Source organism: Asterias rubens, chromosome 6 (genome assembly GCF_902459465.1).
Source record: "Asterias rubens chromosome 6, eAstRub1.3, whole genome shotgun sequence".
Lineage (NCBI taxonomy): Eukaryota > Metazoa > Echinodermata > Asteroidea > Forcipulatida > Asteriidae > Asterias > Asterias rubens.
In genome coordinates this window covers 16,095,142-16,115,761 of record NC_047067.1, presented here as the reverse complement: position 1 = coordinate 16,115,761, position 20,620 = coordinate 16,095,142, and the positions used below count along the sequence as shown (strand labels likewise).

The window sequence follows — 20,620 nt, the reverse complement described above, 5'->3', positions numbered from 1 at the left end:
GATCAATGCTTCAGCGTGTCTTTAAAGGTCTTCCATGTCTTGACTGATCATATCAATTTCACGGGCCGTATCTGCATCCAGACCATTTTCATCCTTGCCTAGGTCTCTCTTCTCACCCGGACTATCTCCGCGGACTCCACGGTTCTTCTCGCTCTTCTCGTACTCATTCTTCTCTGGTAGACTATCCTTGTCTGGGGTCTGGCTAGGAGACTTCTTCTTCTTATTCTCTTTGTCCTGCTTCTCTCGCTCTTTTTTTTCTTTCTTCTTTCTTTCTTTTTCTTTCTTCTTTTCTTCCTTCTCCTTCTTTTTCCGTTCCTTTTCTTCGTCTTCGTCTCCGAAGCTTGTGATTTCATCTTTAATTCCAGTGGAATCCCATATCTTCACTGTTCCATCATGTGAGGCAGTAAGCATCTTTTGAGGCAATATCTGAAAAAAAACCCAAACATATATGCCGTCAAAATGTCTCTGATTTTCACTCTCATTTATATACGGCAGTTAAAAGGTGTTCTCTGTTTTTAAGACATACATAGGGTTTATATTTTCCTTGTTATTGAACAACGTGTATCCTACAAATGCGATAACGTGTGCTCAATTACCAACGGTTTACAAATTGTTATAAACTTTTTCACTTTAAAGCCAACTTTTTCGATGAAAACATTAATTTTAGTCTATTCGTGGTCTTGTCTCAATTAAGCCTCTTTTATTACCTGATTGTATGTAAAGTTAAAGCAAATTGTATTTAATCTCTTTTTAAGTGTCCGACTTTTCAGTCACCATTGTATTCGTGATTCAATTGTTGAATCATTTTAGTCACTGTTAAAACGCAGCTGGATAGACCATTATCAAACACGTGAATCTCTACAAATAACTGACTCTTATGTGGAAAAAACGAAGACTCCTCCTTATGGGCAGACACCCAATAATCTTAAAGAAAACAAATTCTTCATCTAGGAAGCGACGTGTTGGGTCATAGTTTTACCCAGCCTTTTAGCAGTCACGCAGTACTAGTAGATGTAAACGAGTAAAGGACTCATTTTGCTCTATGTTCTTACCAAGATAGCATTGATGCAATATTCATGTCCTTTGTATGTTCTTTTTAAGGCTCCAGACTTCGCGTCATACACCCGCCCATTGTTGTCTCCACATCCAGTGTACACTGTAAGAAAACAAAAGGGACTGCTTATTGTGGTCACAGACGTAACTTATATAAAGCCACTCTTTGTTTCAGTTAGAAATGTAGGAACAGTCACATATATGTTTCGATTTACAGGAACACGTTGCCTTGAGTCGGTCGAGTTGGTATTTGAAAAGCGTTTGTAACCGTTTGTGATGTTGTAAAAGTAGAATACAATGATCCACACAAACATGCCTCGAAATTGCACGGTTTTCATTTTACCTCGTCGACTAATGGCCGATCGTGTTAGTTCGCTCAGTAAAATGAAACCGTGCATTTTTGAGGCAAATTTGTGTGGATCATTGTACTAAAATATCTTTCTAACCATATGCACTTCATAACAAACAGTTACAAACGCTTTTTATAGACCAACTCGACCGATCCAAGGCAACGTGTTCCTTTAAGTGAGGAGAAAGAGTCACTGAGGGGTTTTGTTCAGAATGATTAAACAATTAAACACAAACTCTCGTATATCCTACTTTTGGTAACTTGTTTCATTTCAATTTCCTAGTTGAAGCGGGAAAAATAAATAAATTATCATGGTTTTTATTTCAAAGTGAAACAAGATTGCAATTTTTCGTCTATCGTTCAGGAGATTGGAGTACATGTCAAACTGTACGGATGTTTATGTCATAATGATGACTAACATTGTTTTGGACAAATAATTTCATCAGAGAAAAAGTAATGTGATCTTAAAACTACACAATGTTAAATATTGACATATTTAAACATGTGTATTTAGGGTGTTCCGAGAAATGAGGACGTCATCAAACCTAATTCTCTCTAATTGTTAATGAGGGAAGCTCATAATTGGACGTAGAAAATTAATTATTTGATTTTTTACTTCCAGTTGTTTCCCTTTACTGTGATGTCTGCAAATCACCCAACGAATGATTTATTAGTATCAGTGATCTGCATATACCAGCAATGGCGTTGGATGTCAAGTGCCACGGACACTGTCTGAAGTCATCAAATCAGACACTGCTAAAGACTCGCATCATGGAAGTAGGCCAATTATTGATTCATTATATCCAATAAGTATAATTAGTTATTTCGAAATAAGTAATTTACCGAAATATTGGAAAACCTCCGTGGTGCGAGGGTGTGCCGTGTCCGAATTGATGTTTTTTTCTGCGGCTATGGTCGTTGTCTACAGTCATTCTGGTAGTCTTGATTCAAGTCATGTTCTCGTGCGAGAGGTTCTTATATCCGCCGTCCGTGCACATTGTAGCCTGGTTATTGCAGCACGGTAACATTTGTAAGAGTTTTATGATTGTATTAGGCGATGGGACTGAAAATTAAAGGACTTTCATGGGATTGGGACTTGGGTCATGTCTAGCGTTTGGGCCATAGCCGTAGTCGAATTATCGAATAATATAACAAACACAATGGTTCTAACGTATAATAAAATAGTAACCAGAGATACATGCAGAATGAAGATGAGTGATGCACTTCCATTCCAGCTTCACTTTACTTTGTGTGGAAGTGTCGTGGCCGAGCGGTTAAGAGCACCGAATACAAACTCTGGCGTTTCTGATCAGCAGAGTGTGGGTTCGAATCCCCAGCTGGATGGGATAGTAGAGCCGTTGGTCCCACAGACATGTCTGTGGTTGGTCCCATGAGTTGTGTAAAAAGAACCCAGTGCACTTACCGGTGTTCCTGTCTGTGGCTGCTAAATGCACCTTGTTAATCCTTATAAGGTGTTACATAACCGGTGTTCCTGTCTGTGGCTGCTAAATGCACCTTGTTAATCCTTATAAGGTGTTACATAATTGGGTCTCATCATGCATAACTCTCAATAATCTCTTGTATTTTCTCGGTATACTATAAATGTATCTAAGCGCCTTGAGTACCTTGTTGGTAGATATATAAGACTTCGATATTATCAATAGGGGAGAGCAGTGATGTTTGCATCGGCAATTTGAACTTACGTAGTCCATCTCTAAACCTGACGGCGCATACGGTATGCTTATGACCCAGGTATGTTCGTGTGCAGTCCCCGAATTCAGTCACCCAACACTTGGCGTTTTGATCAGAGCTGCCACTGTACATCAGTTTGTTAATCACCTATGAGGAGAAAAAAACAAACAAACAAGATTTACGAAGTGTTGTTGAAGGGCTACTTTTGTGTGACAATGATGTAGAAAGCTTCCCTTAAAATATTACTTGCTGAGGTGCCGTAGTTTTTGAGAAATGAGTAAAACAGTGTTACGTCTCAGGAGACGAACATTCAATTTATTTACCAGTATACTGGACTCTCGTGAAAACATCTCATGATTTTTTTCTCTTAACACTTCTATAGACAAATTATTTAGAACACGTCTTCATTCACAGTGAGTAGGGATTCATGTCATGGCCAAAACTTCTACAATCAACATCTTTTAAAAGCAAGTAAAAATAATAATACTATTAATAATATAGTTTGAGGCAACCATGATATTAGCCGTACTTATCTAGCATTAAAACCAGGTTTAAGGGGAACACGATGGTTCACACGTTGAAATGAGAACTAGGGAGATTTTGATCAAACCAATCTCGGCTCGCAACTTAAAGGAACACGCTGCCTTGGATCGGTCGAGTTGGTCTTTGAAAAGTGTTTGTAACTGTTTGATTAGAAAGATATTTTAAAAGTAGAATATGATGATCCACACAAGTATCACTCAAAATTCCGTGGTTTTACTTTTGCCTCGTCCACTAACACGGTCGGCCATTTTTGGGAGTCAAATTTTTGACTCCAATAAATGGCCGACCGTGTTAGTTCGCAAAGTAAAAGGAAAACCACGCAGTTTCGATGCAAATTTGTGTGGATCATTGTATTCTACTTTTAAATCATCTTTCTAACCATATGCATTTTATAGCAAACGGTTACAAACGCTTTTCAAAGACCAACTCGACCGATCCAAGGCAACGCGTTCCTTTAAATCACTGCCGCAAACGTTTTCATATGCTTTTATCGCAAACCACAGTGTACACTACAATAACTTCGTACGTTTTATAGGCAGAAAAGACCTATACTTTTGGTAACTACTCCACAAATTAACGACCATTAAAACGTATTTGGTAAGAGCTCTGGAGAGCTGTGAATATTTCAAAACTATTTTTATTTAGGAACGACCCCATGAAGGAATATAGTTTAAGAAAAAGAGTTTTCACTTCATCATTTGACTTAAAAACTTAAACCTTTCGCGTGCATCTGAAATAACACAATGAAACTTTGATTACCAATATCGAGCCTCATATTGTAATTGTATGAAAATGATTGAATACACTAATTAGGATGCCACATGTACCAAAAGTATTCCCCCCTTTTAGTATCTCCTCAAAACTTGCAGCATAAAAAGGTTATATATAAAGCTTTCTGCAGGAGACGATCAGAGCATGTTGATCGAAACGGCAAGTTGAAACCAACGGTTCTTTTCAGAACCACCCCCAACTCATTAGAGATAGTCATTACTTAGTGTTACCGCAAACCCTTTCCATATTATATAGTTATTACTAATATTATTACTAATTATATTTATTATATACCCTCCTCTGAAATAATGGTACAGTATGGTGTGGGTCTATAATAAAACCATTATCTTCCATCAATATTAAACATAATTGTCAACGTAGTTAATTGGCTGCGAACATGAGAGAACTCGTTGCCAAAGGTCATGTAGGTCACGTGTTAAAGCCGACAGTGGCGGACGGGTGCCTTCTCATACCCTGTATTAGATCATCAATGGGTTAAATTCACAACAGTTTTTAAATTCATCATTACAAACGTCTTTTCTGTTAAAATTTTCAGCAAGTTTCAGAACCTGACGTAATAGCTCTGTGTTGTTATATCTCGGTAACAAACTGTGAAGTTTGATTAGTTGAGAACCAATCACGTGATGTGCAACAAAAACGCTCGTTATACCTCGGTAACGAATTGTGAAGTTTAATTGGTCGAGAACCAATCACGTGCCGTACAATAAATGCGCATGTACCATGGTTGAGTAATGTTCACCGGTGTACATTACCTTGATCGTTCCCACCGTTGGACGATATCCAGCGCTTAGTACGAAACAGCCGCGGGTTCGAGGGAACAGTGCAAAACTGTTTTAAACTATGTATAATGTTTGAGGATGACAACAGAACTTCGAGAAGAGGAAAAATAATGTTACCAAGGTATAACCAAACAATTGCCGAGGTTGTACAAAACGCCATGGACCCCGTCACAGCGTGCAACAATGTATATTTTTATACCTCGGTAACTGTGAAGTTTGATTGGTTGAGATCCAATCATGTGACGCGCAGCAAAAACGCATGTTACATGGCTCGACGGGCCGAGTAACATGAAAATTTATGTACACGGGTGTACATCACCTTGATCGTTCACATCGTTGGTCGATTTCCAGCGCTGTGTACGAAACAGACGCGGGTTCGTGGTATTGTTTCTTGTTCGTTTGCTTCGTTAAACAATGAGTAGTCCGTCGTAATAATGTTTGAAGATGGCAACAGAACTTCGAGACGAAGAATAACAATTATACCAAGGTATAACAAAACAATTGTTGCACGCTGTGACTGGGGTCCATGGGTTTTGTACACCCTCGGTGGCACTCTCTGCACCCTCTGCTTCGCTTTGGGTGCAATTTCCCCCCTCGGGTGTACAACACGCCATGGATCCCGGCGCAGCGTGCAACAATTGTATAATGTACCACGGCTGCACAGCGCGGCGGGTAACATGGAGCAAGTTCGATCAACGACCATAGTTAACCATAGTTCGACTAACTGTGATCGACCCCGCGTTAGTCAACGATAGTTGGACAAGTCTAGTCAACTATTCGCGACCAAGGGCCACTCGAGGCTGGTCGCATCGTTGGTTACCAAAAGCAATTTGTCATACCACAGCAGTGTGTTGCAGGCAAAGAAGACCTCAGTTATCATTAATATACCTGAACAGAAGTGGGTCTGTTTTTGTTATAATAATAATCAAGATATTTATAACGCGCAAAACATGGCGTGTCATTAAGTGTGTTTTCAGTTTGTTCTTGAGGTTATCAACAGTCTCACATGTATTCACTGAGTTAGGGAGTTTGTTCCATAAGCGAGGAGCGGCGGAAGCAAATGCTCGATCACCCCATGATCGTTTCGATTTGGGGACAACTAGAGAGAGATCACTGGAAGACCGGAGACCTGAGCGAGATGGCTTATGGATGTTGATGAGAGAGAGCGATGTATTTAGGTGAGGAGGATTTTAATGCACGGAAGGTGATGAGAAGGACTTTGTATGCAAGTCGCTGTTCAACTGGTAACCAATGAAGGCTTCTTAGGACTGGCGTAATGTGCGAGTATTTCCGTGTGTTTGTGACAAGACGGGCTGCGGCATTCTGGACCCGTTGGAGCTGATAGGTAATTTGGGAGACCTAGCAGTAAACAATTGCAGCAGTCAATTCGAGATGTAATAAAAGCGTGAACGAGCTGCTCAGTAGCTTTCGGAGTGAGAAACTTGCGAATCAGGCGAATATTACATAGACTGTGAAATGCAAGTTTCACACAGTTAGACACTTGTGACTCCATTGTCATGTTGGAGTCAAAAATAACCCCAAGATCTCTGACTTTACCAGCACGGGAAATTGATGTGGTGCCAATGCGTACGTCTTGTTCACGGCATTGAGCTATGGTTCATGGTCATTTTACATGTCGCTAGAAAACGACTAGAGTTGTTCTCACTTTTATTTCAGCGCGCACGCGCTTCGTACGTCACGAACCTACCACTAGTCGACGATTGTACCCTGATCGAACTTGCTCATGGGTGATGTTAACCAGTGTACATTAACTTGATCGTTCCCACCGTTGGTCAATTTCCAGCGCTTACGAAAACGCCGCGCGGGTTCGAGGGAACAATGTGGTTTCTTTTTTAAACAGCTGTTTGTCTGCTTATCAAACTATGCATACTCCGTCGTTATAATGTTTGAAGATGACAACATAACTTTGAGAAGAGGAATAATCATGTTTACCAACGTATGACAAAACAATTTGTTGCACGCTGTGATATCGGGTCCATGGGTTGTGTACACCCTCGGGTGCCATTTCCCCCTTCGGGTGTACAAAACGCCATGGACCCCGTCACAGCGTGCAACAATTGCATAATGTACCACGGCTGCCGTCACGGCGGGAATAACATGTGTGATGTTAACCAGTGTACATCACCTTCATCGATCCAACCGTTGGTCGATTTTCAGCGCTTAGTACGAAACATCCGCGGGTTCGAGGGAACAGTGAAGAATTGTATCAAACTATGTAATAATGTTTGAAGATGACAATCTTAGAGAAGAAGAATGGCAGTGTTACCAAGGTGCAACAAAACAATTGTTGAATGCTGCAGTTGGGATCCTTGGGTTGTGTACACCCTCGAAGGTGCCATTTTCCCCCTCAGGTGTACAAAACGACATGGACCCCGTCACAGCGTGAAATATTGTATATTCACATGAAGTGATCACGGTATGCAAGTTTTCCCCATTGAAACACATTGCTGACATTATGCCAAATATTCGTAGTACCACTTCAGAATTTGTTACAAAGTGACATATTCTGTTGCCCTATTAGTCTTTCGTCAAGGCCTTGAAGGCCTTCGTAAATAGCGAAGCGAGTGGAAGGGGAGACCATGCGCGCGAGTCAGTGGCAAAGCCACCATGACCTTTTCCTATTTGTTCGCAGTGTTTTTTATGAATTATTATAGAGTATGAAACGTATATTAATCATAACTTGTATATAACAAAGTGATGAATGATTAACCAATTAAAACGCGGAATTTCCCAATACATGTAGTTCGTACACTTTGATATGAGTTGATGGAAAAAAAAATCAATTCAGACAACGTGAAAGTGAGTTCTTGGTGAAATAAGTTTGGGAAATACGTTTATAAAAGTTTGGGAAATACGAGAATGAGGGATCAATTACTTTATTTGGTTTGTGGTAAAACCTTGTGTCTACTTGCCAGGTACAGTTTGTTCGTTAGAGAACTGTCTTGCTCGATATTCTACTACCGCGGAGTAGATTTATTGGATTGTTTTCGGGAGACTTCTCAATTACTTGGTAGATAGATAAAAACGTTTGTTCAATGTTGCAAATAGTGCAGAATCTCCTGCCACACCGGCCGGCAATGTTTGTTTCTGCACATCAAAATTGCCACTGTCATAGTACTTTTCAATGGGGCTTGTTTTCTTTTTCTAATTGGAATCCAAAAGGGAATCCTTAAAAAATATATATAATTCTAAATTTACTGCGGGTTCTAATGCTAAAAAAAACAAATTGTTGCCAGCGGCGTGTGCAGACGAATTAAGATTCATGCAGTTCAGAGTGGTAACATTTTGGTATTTATCTTCTTTCTAATTCGAACGATTTAATCAAAAAAAATCTGTCTTTATCGGTAGGTATATGTTTTCCCTAAGCATATACATGTAACTTGAATGTAGAATTATTTTGTTTGGTTGACCACTTAGTGAATCATTAAGCGCCATAATTAACATCACCCATACGTAACCGATAAAAAAAACTGGCACTCATTAGAGTAATTCACTCCGCAGTGTTGCAAACAAAAAGATGTTGTTTTATTCGTTAATCTGTTAGACCATACTAACAATTTTGAGATCTGGATCCATAATTAACACCGAATTAGCCGTTAGGATTTGTGAATCTACATTAACATTCACGTTTTGGAAATACTGAGGCAATCGGAATCGGGGTAGAATAGTTAACCAAATATTATGAGCATATTGCGATTTGGGTTTCAAACCGAGGCTAATGTGGACGGTTTGTGCTACTGAGACGCTAAATTTTACCTGAATATTTGCTAGTTAGGAAAAAATATATTTGATGTCCCTTCAGGTCCATCAAGGTTTATTGTCTGCAAACAGCAGTAGGAAAAAGGGTTAAATTCCCAACAGCAGTTTTCTTTACTTACTGGGTTTGCTGAAATGCACTACATGAATTTGTGGCGCGAACTGAGGGAAGAAGCAGGTCATGGCAACCAATTCACGCTTGATTCCTAAACTGGGGCTCAATTTTAAATGTTTAATTTCAAGGCAGCCTGACCACACTGTATGCCCGCAATATTCTGTTTCGGTTCACTAGTGACAAGAGCCTGCCTCGGTTTTGTTTCGGTCATTTCCGAACATAGGTAAATACAATGCAAACCCGCCAGAGTCAAAATGAAACAGTGTTTTGTTTCAATACTATTCCGCATGATGCATTCAATGTCTATAGCGATTCAAGGTGTACCCAATACATTACAATTGAATGGGACAGCGTTTAGTGGAACGCCACACTTAAATGTTATTTGATGATCATGTACAAAACATTGGGTAAAAAATGGAATGTCATAATTACATTATTTGAGTTAAAAAATGGAATTGTTATAATGTCGATTGAGTAAAGTTTTTGATCAATGTTCATGTATACGCTTTTTGAAAGCTGTTTAAATCTCCATTTTGCTTTGTAATCTTGTCGATAATGACTTTAATAAGCCCAATGAAATTAAGCCCAAAAGTCACAAAGCAGCAATCAATATCTATATTATAAAAGCGCTTAAATCGCATGGGCGCCGCCATGTTGTTTTCACGTTAAGTGGTGCCCGCACCCTGCTAAAATGATGCGTCCTGGGGTCAATTCGGGGTACCCGTGGGTTGGGGATATGTGTTGTTTGTGACGTCACAGTCAAAGCGCGAGTGTGTATAACTTTGTGATTGAGTGCAGGCGTCCTTTGTGATGTCACAGTCACAGCGCGACCGTCCAGTAACTTTGCGCGTACATACAGTAAAGAACAATGCATTGGGGGGGGGGGGGGGGGGGGGGGGGGGGGGAGAGCTAGGCACGACGACAGGACGTAGGCTGGTGGGGGTTATTACAGCACGTTGTGTGACAGGGAGAAGGAAGGGGCACGCAGTGTGGTACGTCTGTTGGAAGGGGCGGGGGAATGGCAAAAAATATAGGGAACATAGTAAAAGGGCTGGAAAAAAAATACGGAAAGGGGAAAAAGAAAACGGGACTAATGATAACATTAGACAGGTAAACATAAACTGGACAGAGAAAAATACACAAAACGGAGAACCACCTGACTGGCGGGACCCGCGCGGAACGGGGAAAGTTATGGGCCGGAAAAAGGTGCAAAAAACAATTCACGGGCGGGATGTTGGCAAGGAAGTACGGGTTAGATTTAGGATGGGGACAGGAGGAAGGGGCACAAAGTGGTATGTCTGTGTAATGGGGGAAGAGCGGGGGAACGGCAAAAATAAAATGACGAGGAAAAATAACAGGGCTGGGGTACTAGGGATTGAAAAAATGAAAAGGGACTATCATGATATGGGACATGGAACAGGAAAATATTAAACTGAAACGGGAAAGAACCACAAACGGGACCCGCGCAAAACTGGAAAATATGAGTTAGAGGCAAACAGTGGCAAGCAAAGAACAATGCGATTGCACGGATCGCGTGGACGGGAGGCGTTGGTAGATATGGAACGGGATAGGGAAGGGGCACACGGTGGGACAGGGAAGTGGGAAAAAATGAACGGGGCTGGTGAGGGGAAAAAAGAAAGGGGACTTGAAATCGATACAGAACAGGAATAAACTGAACGGGAACAAAATATATAAACCGGACTGGGAAAGAACCACTATCGGGACCCGCTGGCAACTGGAAAACACTGGATGGGATTGACAAATAATGCAGAAACGGAAAAAAGACGGACAAGGGTAATAGTGTACGATTTCACAAAGCACTAAGATTTGTCTTAACTTTGGATGGGTGGTTTGCCAGAGTGATTTGTATTGTGACCCTATCCAGCCTCTTTATACCTCCCCTGTACACAACGCAGATTTTTGAACGTAGAGCGTTCTAGCGGGGTTGCCGCAACCAAATCCTTCTTAATATCATTCGAAATAGTGTTTGTTTGTGTTTACAAAAACAAGTTTTTAATCATTCAAATTGCTGCTACATAAAATGAAAGATAACAGTTTGGCATTTATTGATCTCTTTTATTTGTACTTTCGGAAAATGTGACAGCCTCCACTGTAACATTTATCATAAGCGTACAGACTTTAGCGTCCCTAGAAATACTTGTGAATTTCCTGCTTGATTTGTTCCTTTACATGGAGCAAAATATGACACCAACCAAACATTGGGCTATAAAAAGACACACTTTAAAATTGGTTGTGCATAATGTATTGCACGCTTGATGCCACCAGGTGGCTGGTTCTCATATTGCTCGCATGCAGAGCAATACTCGCATAAACAGTAAAATAAGGAGGCATATATTGGTTGCTATGCCAACACACATCAACAAACTTGGGTCAATTATCGTATAATAGTCGCTTGACTGAGCACTGACACCGAAGCGACGATTTCATCTCACTAGAATCCCGCGTCATTACACGGTAAACTAGTCGAAGGTTCCTCCACTCAACCAGCACGGTGGACCCTTTGATTTGGATGTTAGCTTAGATGATGATTGTCTATATATAAAACCTTACTAACAATTCACAATATAGCTTTTCAGAACACCCAACGCAAATTCTAACTCACTACTCCGAATCCAATGACTAATTTTGGTAAAATAATTATTACGCAAAATGCAACTCATTGAATACTTATACAGACGGCCAAATAAATGTCTCTAAACCTTATCTTATGATATAAATATGCGGTGACAGTACAAAGCATGGATTCAAATTCGAATGACTTTCTTGAGGCGTGTATTTAGTCATTCACAGTCATTTTGGGGCAGTCATTTCTGGAATTTGTTATACCTTAAGAAAATACTTGCTTGAACTTTTGTTTCAATTAAAATTGTCAATGTAGAAATACGGTTCACTTGAATCACTTTGCCATGTACTTCGACGACAAGCTTTGGCTACGGTTATACACGCATGTTTCGATATGACAGCTCGTGGTATGTAAGGCCCGGAATCAGCATCGAATGACGTAGGAATGGTTCCCACTGAAGAAGAATCACAAGTCAAAGTCCATTTTAGCCAGGATCAAATGAGTCCAGTCAATTCTGACCCGGTGTGGCGGTTTCAACTTTCCGCCGTGTTCAGTTTCCCGAATGACCAAATACGGTAACATTACGTCATGCGACGCCTGCGCACAGCAAGCGAAAGTAGTCAATGGTTATATGCTATACTGAGTCCCGGAAAATTGAACACGGCGGAAGACTGAAACCGCCACACCTGTATAGTTTATAGAGTGTCGAATTGAACCACAAAGAACGCAATCTCAATAACCCACCAATTCCGCACCCAATAGTGCCTTGCGACTGAGGCACTTTGCTCACCAGTCTTTTGTTGGTGCCTTGTGACTGAGGCACTTTGTTCACCGGTCATTTGTTGGTGCCTTGCCACTGAGGCACTTTGCTCACCGGTCTTTTGTTGGTGCCTTGTGTCTGAGGCACTTTGCTCACCGGTCTTTTGTTGGTGCCTTGCGACGCTCACAGGTCATTTGTTGGTGCCTTGCGACTGAGGCACTTTGCTCACCGGTCTTTTGTTGGTGCCTTGTGTCTGAGGCACTTTGCTCACCGGTCTTTTGTTGGTGCCTTGCGACTGAGGCACTTTGCTCAACGGTCTTTTGTTGGTGCCTTGCGACTGAGGTACTTTGCTCGCCGGTCTTTTGTTGGTGCCTTGCGACTGAGGCACTTTGCTCACCGGTCTTTTGTTTCTTGTTTCGGACCCATGTTTAGATCCAAAAGGCTATATACATCCATTAGGTGACATCACCAGTCACTGGAACTTGCTCACATGCGTGTTTTGCGAACTACTTTACCAATGCAATTAAAAACCGGACATCCAAAGTCGATTCACATCGATATGTGCGTCATCTCCAAGCTCTTGTTCCTCCCAAACTTCCTGAGGACCTAAAACTTAATTCCAATACCGGATGGAACAGACGGAAATCGAACAGCGTTCTCTTGATGTCACCAAGTGATAGTTCAAGAAAGTACCCTCCTTTCTTCCGAGATGTATTGATGTTTATAGCAATCATGACCCCGGATAAAAACTTGCAAAGCTTTATTTTATTGTTCTATCTATCTATATGGTGAAGTACATTCCTCTTGTAGTAGAGTAGAGTAGAGTCGTACTGTGAAAGGTGCAAAGTGCGCAACCAGGAACACGACATCCTCTATTTACAAGTGGAAAAAAGTGCAAGTAAAAAACGCCACCCATCTGTCCTAACGTAGGGTCAGTGGACTCAGTCTGCTCCTAAACTGCTCAATGGTTTGGGCAGTCACAGCATGATGCTGGCAGGTTGTCCCACAGGCAGATGGCGCTTGGAAAGAAAGAATACTGGAATGCTGAGATCCGGTAGTGTTGTATCTGGGACTGGACGGGGTGACCTCTGGTTTGAGATGTACATGTAGATGGAACTAGGTGTGGTGGACAGGATGGTATTGCCACTAAGATGACTTTGCTTTTTGCTCGTCTCTCGCACAGTGTCTGCCATTGCAGATATTGTAGCATTGATGTTACACTGTGACGTGGGTCGTAATCATGCATGACAAAGAGGGCTGCTCGTCTCTGTACCATGTCGATCTTGGAGATGAGGTCTTGAGTGTGCGGATCCCAGACTGTTGAGGCATACTCTAGGGTAGGTCAGACATAGGTGTTGTAGGCTTGTTCCTTGATTTTGGGTTTGGCAGGCATTTCCTCAGGTTGCGTTGAAAGAAAGCTCTGGTGCTGTTGGCCCTCTGGCAGATGTTGTTAATGTGAGGCTTCAGTACCATGGATGGTGTATTGTGAAGACAAGATGTTTTTCTTCTTGTTGGTGACACGTAGAACTTCACACTTGTCTGGGTTGAAGGACATAAGCCCATTCCTGGAGACGCTTTAGGTCGTTTGCCAGGTCAGCATCATTCAGCATCATTCTCTGATCGGATCGGCCTGTAATCTCAGATGATACTGCGTCTGGTAGGTCATTGATATACACTAGGAAGAGTAGAGGGCCTAGGACCGTCCCCTTGGGGACACCAGATGAGACCAAAGTGCTGCTTGCCTTTCCTTCCAAGATGACTTGTTGGGATCTGCCTGTCAGGAAGTCTCTTACCCAGGATAGAAGTGTCCCACGAACTCCTAAGTGATGTATTTACGAAGAAGACGTTCATGTGGAACCTTATCAAAGGCCTTAGAGAAGTCCAGCAGGATGGCGTCAATCTACTTGTCCTTAAATCCTTTTGCAAGATCGTTTATTGTTAGGATGAGCTGCGATTCACATGAGTGTCTCTTCCTGAAGCCAAATTGCCTGCTTGGCAGAATCCCTTGATCATCAAGATGTTGAATGACTTGACTGTGGATGATGTGTTCCATGATCTTGCAGGCAATAGATGTCAGCGAGATAGGGCGGTAATTTTCAGGCTTGTGTCTGTCTGCTTTTTGAAGATGGGCGAGACGTTTGCTGATTTCCATTGTTGAGGGATTTTGCCCTGGTGGAGTGTGGCCTGGAAGAGGAGAGTCAAGACTGGTGCAAGCTTATCAGACCCTTCCTTGAGTATGTATGCAGGTAAGTTATCAGGACCTGGTGCAGTAAAGCGCTTGATGTTTGAGAGAGGTTTACGCACTCCTTCACAACCAATTTCAAACTCAGGTACTGTTGGGTGGGGACTAGTGCCAAGGGATGGAAGTGTGGCTGTATCCTCGTTGGTAATTACTAATGTAAACTGGTCGTTTAAGACGTTTGCCTTCGACTCGCTGTCACTGTGTAGGATGCCATTCTTCATTGAAGGGGCCACGCCAGAGTTGTCACATCGCTTACTTTTGATGAAGGACCAGAACTTTTTGGGGTTTGTTGACATTTCGTCGCAGATCTTCCTGTACGCTTTATTCTTCCTCCGTGCTAGTTTCTTTATGTCGCGGTTAATCCAGGGTTGGTTGATCCTTGTTGAGCATCGTCTACTGGAGAATCAACGTTGTTGGTTTCGAGGAATTTGGAAGAAAAAACAGGTAGGTCCGCTTTGATCTTGTTCATATCCGCTTTCTTCCACACAAAGACTTTGCGACGCTTTCTGACGCTTCGCACGGATGTTGGACATCGTGAGTACCATCTCTTGATCGCTTACTCCTGGAAGAGGGATACACTTATTCACAAGGGATGGACGATTGGTTAAGAATAAGTCCAGCGTGTTGCAGTTTTTTGTAGGAAAGTCAACCATTTGCAATAAACCGAGGTTATGGAATGTAGACAGGAAACAGTTGTTACTTACCAAGGTGTATTGGTGACCCTTGATTGAGTCTGTCGTCCAGTCGATGTCTGGTAAGTTGAAGTCACCGCTGAGCCATAAAGTAGCAGAGGGATATTTGAGGGCGATGTTACGGATGGCTTGGCAAATACGTTGTGCGTAGGGCAGATCATTATTAGGAGGTCGGTAGGCTGACATGATGATGAGGGGTTTCTGGAGGGCAAGTTCTATTTTAGATGTTGCTATCTCACAGTCAATGTCTATAGTAAGTATAGTATCGATTAGGTCACTACTGGTTGCGAGTAAGACTCCCCAATAGCCATCAGAACGCTCATTCCTGTTAGGAACATTGTAGCCAGGAGGCATCATCTCGTCACTGGTCATGTCTGGTTGCAGCCATGTTTCATTGGCGATGATAACGTCTGGACGACTAGTTGAGATGGCTTCCCAGAATGCTTCCTTTTGGGCATTTATACTTTGCAGGTTGACTGATAAGACTTTTAGGGGTCTTGCAATGTTTTTCCTCCTTGATGTTTAGATTGGAGAGGATTGTTGTAGAGGTGGACCAATATCTTGATCTGAACGTACTGATGTATTGCCGGAAGTGATGTGTTTAGGCCTTGGAGAGGCAACAACTTCAAGAGAATTGACATTGTTGGCGTCTATGATGAACAACGGTTCAAACTGGTTAACCGATTCTTCTATGTAAGAATCCATGAGGGATTTGGAGTGGTTTGGCGTATCGCAAGAGGTGCAGATCCATGAGACATCAGATCCATGTAGTTTATCGTGTGAATCATTTGACATTCCCATACAGTCTGTGTGATACCATGTGTCACATGAGTCGCAGGCAACGGCTGTCCTTGTATGTACGGGACCAGGATACTCCTTTCTTACAAACACCGCATGGATATTTAGGTCTGTACCTGTGACCTGGGTTAACTTCGGTATCATGAGATTGAGTTATTAATAGGATGCTGAGGTAGAGTAAGACAGATATTCTGTTCATTAGAGTGCATAAAATATTGACCCACTCAATCAAATCACACATTTACGTTGAAGCACCAAGTTATGGGTTCGAACATGTTGGGCATTAATTTTTTGGTTCCCGGCCAGTTTCAGCAACACGTCGTTTTCTTTTATCCTTTTGGGGTAATAACTAATCTGTATTGCGTCTTGATGACGCATAATCGAGTGGGTAATAACTAATCTGTATTGCGTCTTGATGACGCATAATCGAGGATGCGTCTTGATGACGCATAATCGAGGAAACTTCAACCATTGTACATGTACTTTGGTTTCAGGAATTCAAGACTAATTTCTACGTATCGAAAAAAAGCGTTAACCATCGAACCAAATTGATGTTTAAAGCTGTTTCCTTTTCCTTTTCATTTATGGGGCGACCGAAGTTCAACTTTTGACTGTTCCAACCAAAACAGTAAATTCCGTTTAACGACGCCCATTCCGAGCAAAACACATGTTCTATAGAAAAGTTTAAATGATTATTGTTATACAAATGAAACTGCGTTGCATTTCCATTATGATCACAGTTCCTTTTCTTATGTTGATTTTGTGTGATACTCTTTCACACTCTGGAATGATTTGCCTCTTCAAATTCGCAAGATTTCTAGTCTCGACACTTTCAAGAGCAAGTTGAAAACACATTGATTAATGTCGCTTTTATGTAATTGTTCCATGTGTTATTTTCCTTTGCTATGGTTTGTGCGCCTTGAGCACCGCATTTGGTGGATTAATCTTTGTTTTTTTTAGTAATCTATAAAAGCCAGTTGCAGCCATATACGTTTAACGGCATGGTTACTATTGGTAATTACTCGGAAAAAAATTAGCATAAAAACTAACTTGGTAACAAACAATGGAGAGCTGTTGATAGTATAACAAATTGTGAGAACTGGCCCCCTCTGAAGTAACGTAGTTTTCGAGAAAGAAGCAATTATCCATGAATTTTGTTTCGAGACCTCAGATTTGGATTCTGAGGCCTCGAAATCAAGCATCTGAAAGCACACAAATTCGTCTGACAATAATGTTTTTTCTTTCATTAATATCTGGCAACTTCGACGATCAAGTGAGCTCAAATTTTCACGGGGTTTGTTATTTTATGCATAAATATGATGGGATACACCAAGTGAGAAGGCTGGTCTTAGACAATTACCAATAATGTCAAGTGTCTTTAAGCTACTGTTATTTGGTGGTAAAGGGCTGTTTCCAATTGGTTGTTCAAATATTTTGTTATGGTAGGCCAACATTTAATTAGTGACTTTTGGATTAAATCAATGGTTTTCACCGATGATAAGACATCAATTACAGTGCAGCCATGGTGCATGTTAAATTAACGTTGTATGCGTTTGATAACGACTCTGAATATACGTACAAGAAGTACATCAGCTTTGAAATGCATGTTTAGAAACATTACACTTCGAAGTAATGCGATTATGTATAGAGATGCCACTTTTTTATCTTTTAGAAAATTGAATATACGATGCGTAACCGCAGTGACACTTCTCGTTTTGTGCATTTTTATACGAACTATTCCTGCATGGACATTATTCGCTCACGAGTATCTCTAAAATGCGACCACTGTTTCAACTGGAATTTCCACAGGGTAGATCAAATGTATTATACAGCCACATTTATATAGGATTAAAACGATTGAACGGCCGAACAACCAAAGGTATACCATGGCTTTAAAGCCATTATACACTTTCGGTAAACAGGTTACACTTCGTGTATCACAACTTATATCTAAAATAACAAACCTGTGAAAGTTTAGGCTCAATCGGTCATCGGAGTCTGGAGAAAATAACGGGAAAACCCACTCTTGTTTCCGCGTGTTTCGCCGTGTCATGACTTGTGTTTAAAATAAGTCCGTAATTCTCGCTATCGAGAATTGATATTGTTTTAATGTTTTTCTCAAAAAGTAAAGCATTTCATGGAACAATATTTCAAGAGAAGTCTTTCACCATAACCTTCTGTAAACCCTGTAAATTATTTGTAAATCTGTGAACTTTTTTGTTCTGTACCGAAAGTGTATACATGTAATGGCTTTAATTAAAGCCATTGGACCCTTTCGGTAAACAGTGTTGTCCAAGGCCCACACTTTGTGTACCACAACTTCTATATCAAATAACAAACCTGTGAAAATTTAGGCTCAATCGGTCATCGGAGTCGGTAGAAAACAACGGAAAAACCCACCCTTGTTTCCCCGCGTTTCGCCATGTCATGACATGTGTTTAAAATAAATCTCGTTAACGAGAATTTAACGAGAATTTATATTGTACTGCTGTTTTCTCAAAAAGTAAAGCATTTCATGGAATAATATTTCAAGAGAAGTCTTCCACCATTGCATTCTGTAAACCCTGTAAGTTATTTGTAAATCTGTGAACTTTTATTTTTTTTTCTGAACCGAAAGGGTCCAATGGCTTTAAGAGTTTATACTACTAACTTTTGGAATATCCTATGTGATAACATTGGAATGTGCACGGGCCGGTGCGGTCCAGTCACTATATTGATATTTTTAATACTGAACTAGTTAGTAGATCAAGCATAAACTTTTGGCTGGTTTGGTCCCTCACTTTACATCATTCATCCCATCATGATATCAAAGTGATTGCATTGATATTTGGAAGAACTAAACTGTCTTCAAAACATCAATTATTTTAAAAGTGAACTTGTGAATGTTAAACTTAAATGATCACCCATTTTCAAGCGACATGTTTTGTTGTACGTGAAGGCATCTTGTCAAAGTAATTTGCATTGTGAGACACTGTATCTGAAGCATCAGCAACTGTGTTGTTTCTTGAAAGCAACAGCAGGAATGGTTAGAGGTACATGAGAAGAATTATATTACTCTGAATCATTTTAAGAATCTAACAAGTACACAAAACAATAAGGAGTACGTATTTACCTGGAGGCAAACGACTGCGCTCTGATGACCCTCAAATGTCTTAAAGATCTCTCCCGTGTTGATGTTCCAGCTCTTGACAGTACAATCGGCGCTCCCTGTGAATAAAACAGTCCCCGTGGAGTCAGCTGCCAGACACAGGACCCCACCCCTATGACCCTTGAAAGTAACAATACAGTCTCCAGAGTCCATGTTCCAGGAGCGGGCAGTCCCATCAGCACTACCAGTCACTAAGATATCTTTATTACTTTCAATGTCAATGACATCGTCTTTGAGCGCATCCTCAGCCGGGATATACATGAGCGGGGTTATACCCCTACGGTGGCCCCGGAAGATATGCAAAAGTTCCCCATCATCTGGGTCCCAGCACATGGCAGTGCGATCGTAGGAGCTGGTAAAGAGGAAGTCACCAGTACAAATAAGTCTGTTGATGGGTGCAGCGTGTCCCTCTATTGCCAACTCACAGGATCCTGTTTTGACATTCCATTTACGTACCGTGCGATCGGATGACCCAGTGTAGCAAAACTCATCTAAGATTTGACAGCAAGTGATATAACTTTTATGCCCTTTGAGTATCATCGTGCACTCTTGACTGGCCAAGTTCCACAGTCTGGCTGTCTTGTCTTCACCTCCAGTTATAATGACTGTGTTTTCATCGTTGATCCCCATGCAGTTGATACCACCTTTGTGTCCGCTTAAAGTTGCTATCAAATATTCGTCATCCTTCTGTTTTTTTCTCTTCTTGCCGTCTGCATCAATAAATTCCCCCTCCTCGTCGTTCTGCTTCTCGTTGTCCATATTTCTCTTTTTAAATTCTCTTTCCTCGGCCTCGAGCTGTTTGGTCTTCTTTGAGGATCCACTTCCCATTACGTTTGTATAGCCGTGGTTAGTTATTTTCGTACCACTTGCCAATCACCTCACAATAAAACCCTAATTCAGTCAGATACTTGGTTTAGTACGATTCCGTACTATATAAGACCAATGTAGTTGGTAGGAAAGAAACATCCTGTATGTTGCATATGATTTCAATATCAATGTGGGATAATATTGTGACTACAGTATCGGCTCATACTGAAGACAACATCAGATGGCCTCCCCGCCATTATCACAACGCCACGCAATTGCGGTACTTGCCAGAACTCGTTCGTATCCATATACTTAACATGCAGTGTATATCAACAGTTGCAATTTGCACCAGTGACGTCAGACGTGGGTTAACAATTCTCTTTAAGCACAATTGCAATGGTTGCATGTACAGAGCCGCAGCTGTGTACACGGCACTCCAGTTAATATCGATTTAACCTTCGTTGTCTTTCAAGATACAACTCAATAATC

At 41.2% G+C, this 20,620-nt stretch overlaps 1 protein-coding gene across 1 annotated transcript; it reads right to left on the bottom strand.

Moving 5' to 3' along the window:
* Positions 1–276: 276 nt before the first annotated feature.
* On the bottom strand, positions 277–20,378 carry LOC117291375 (WD repeat-containing protein 86-like; the record flags this gene model as incomplete). Its single annotated transcript, XM_033773026.1, has 4 exons — positions 19,289–20,378; positions 3,106–3,241; positions 1,053–1,156; positions 277–426 (listed from the first exon to the last, which is right to left on the bottom strand). Coding segments are annotated over exons 1-4 (1,254 nt in total), but the record flags the coding sequence as incomplete, so codon positions are not given.
* Between the last annotated feature and the right edge of the window lie 242 nt (positions 20,379–20,620).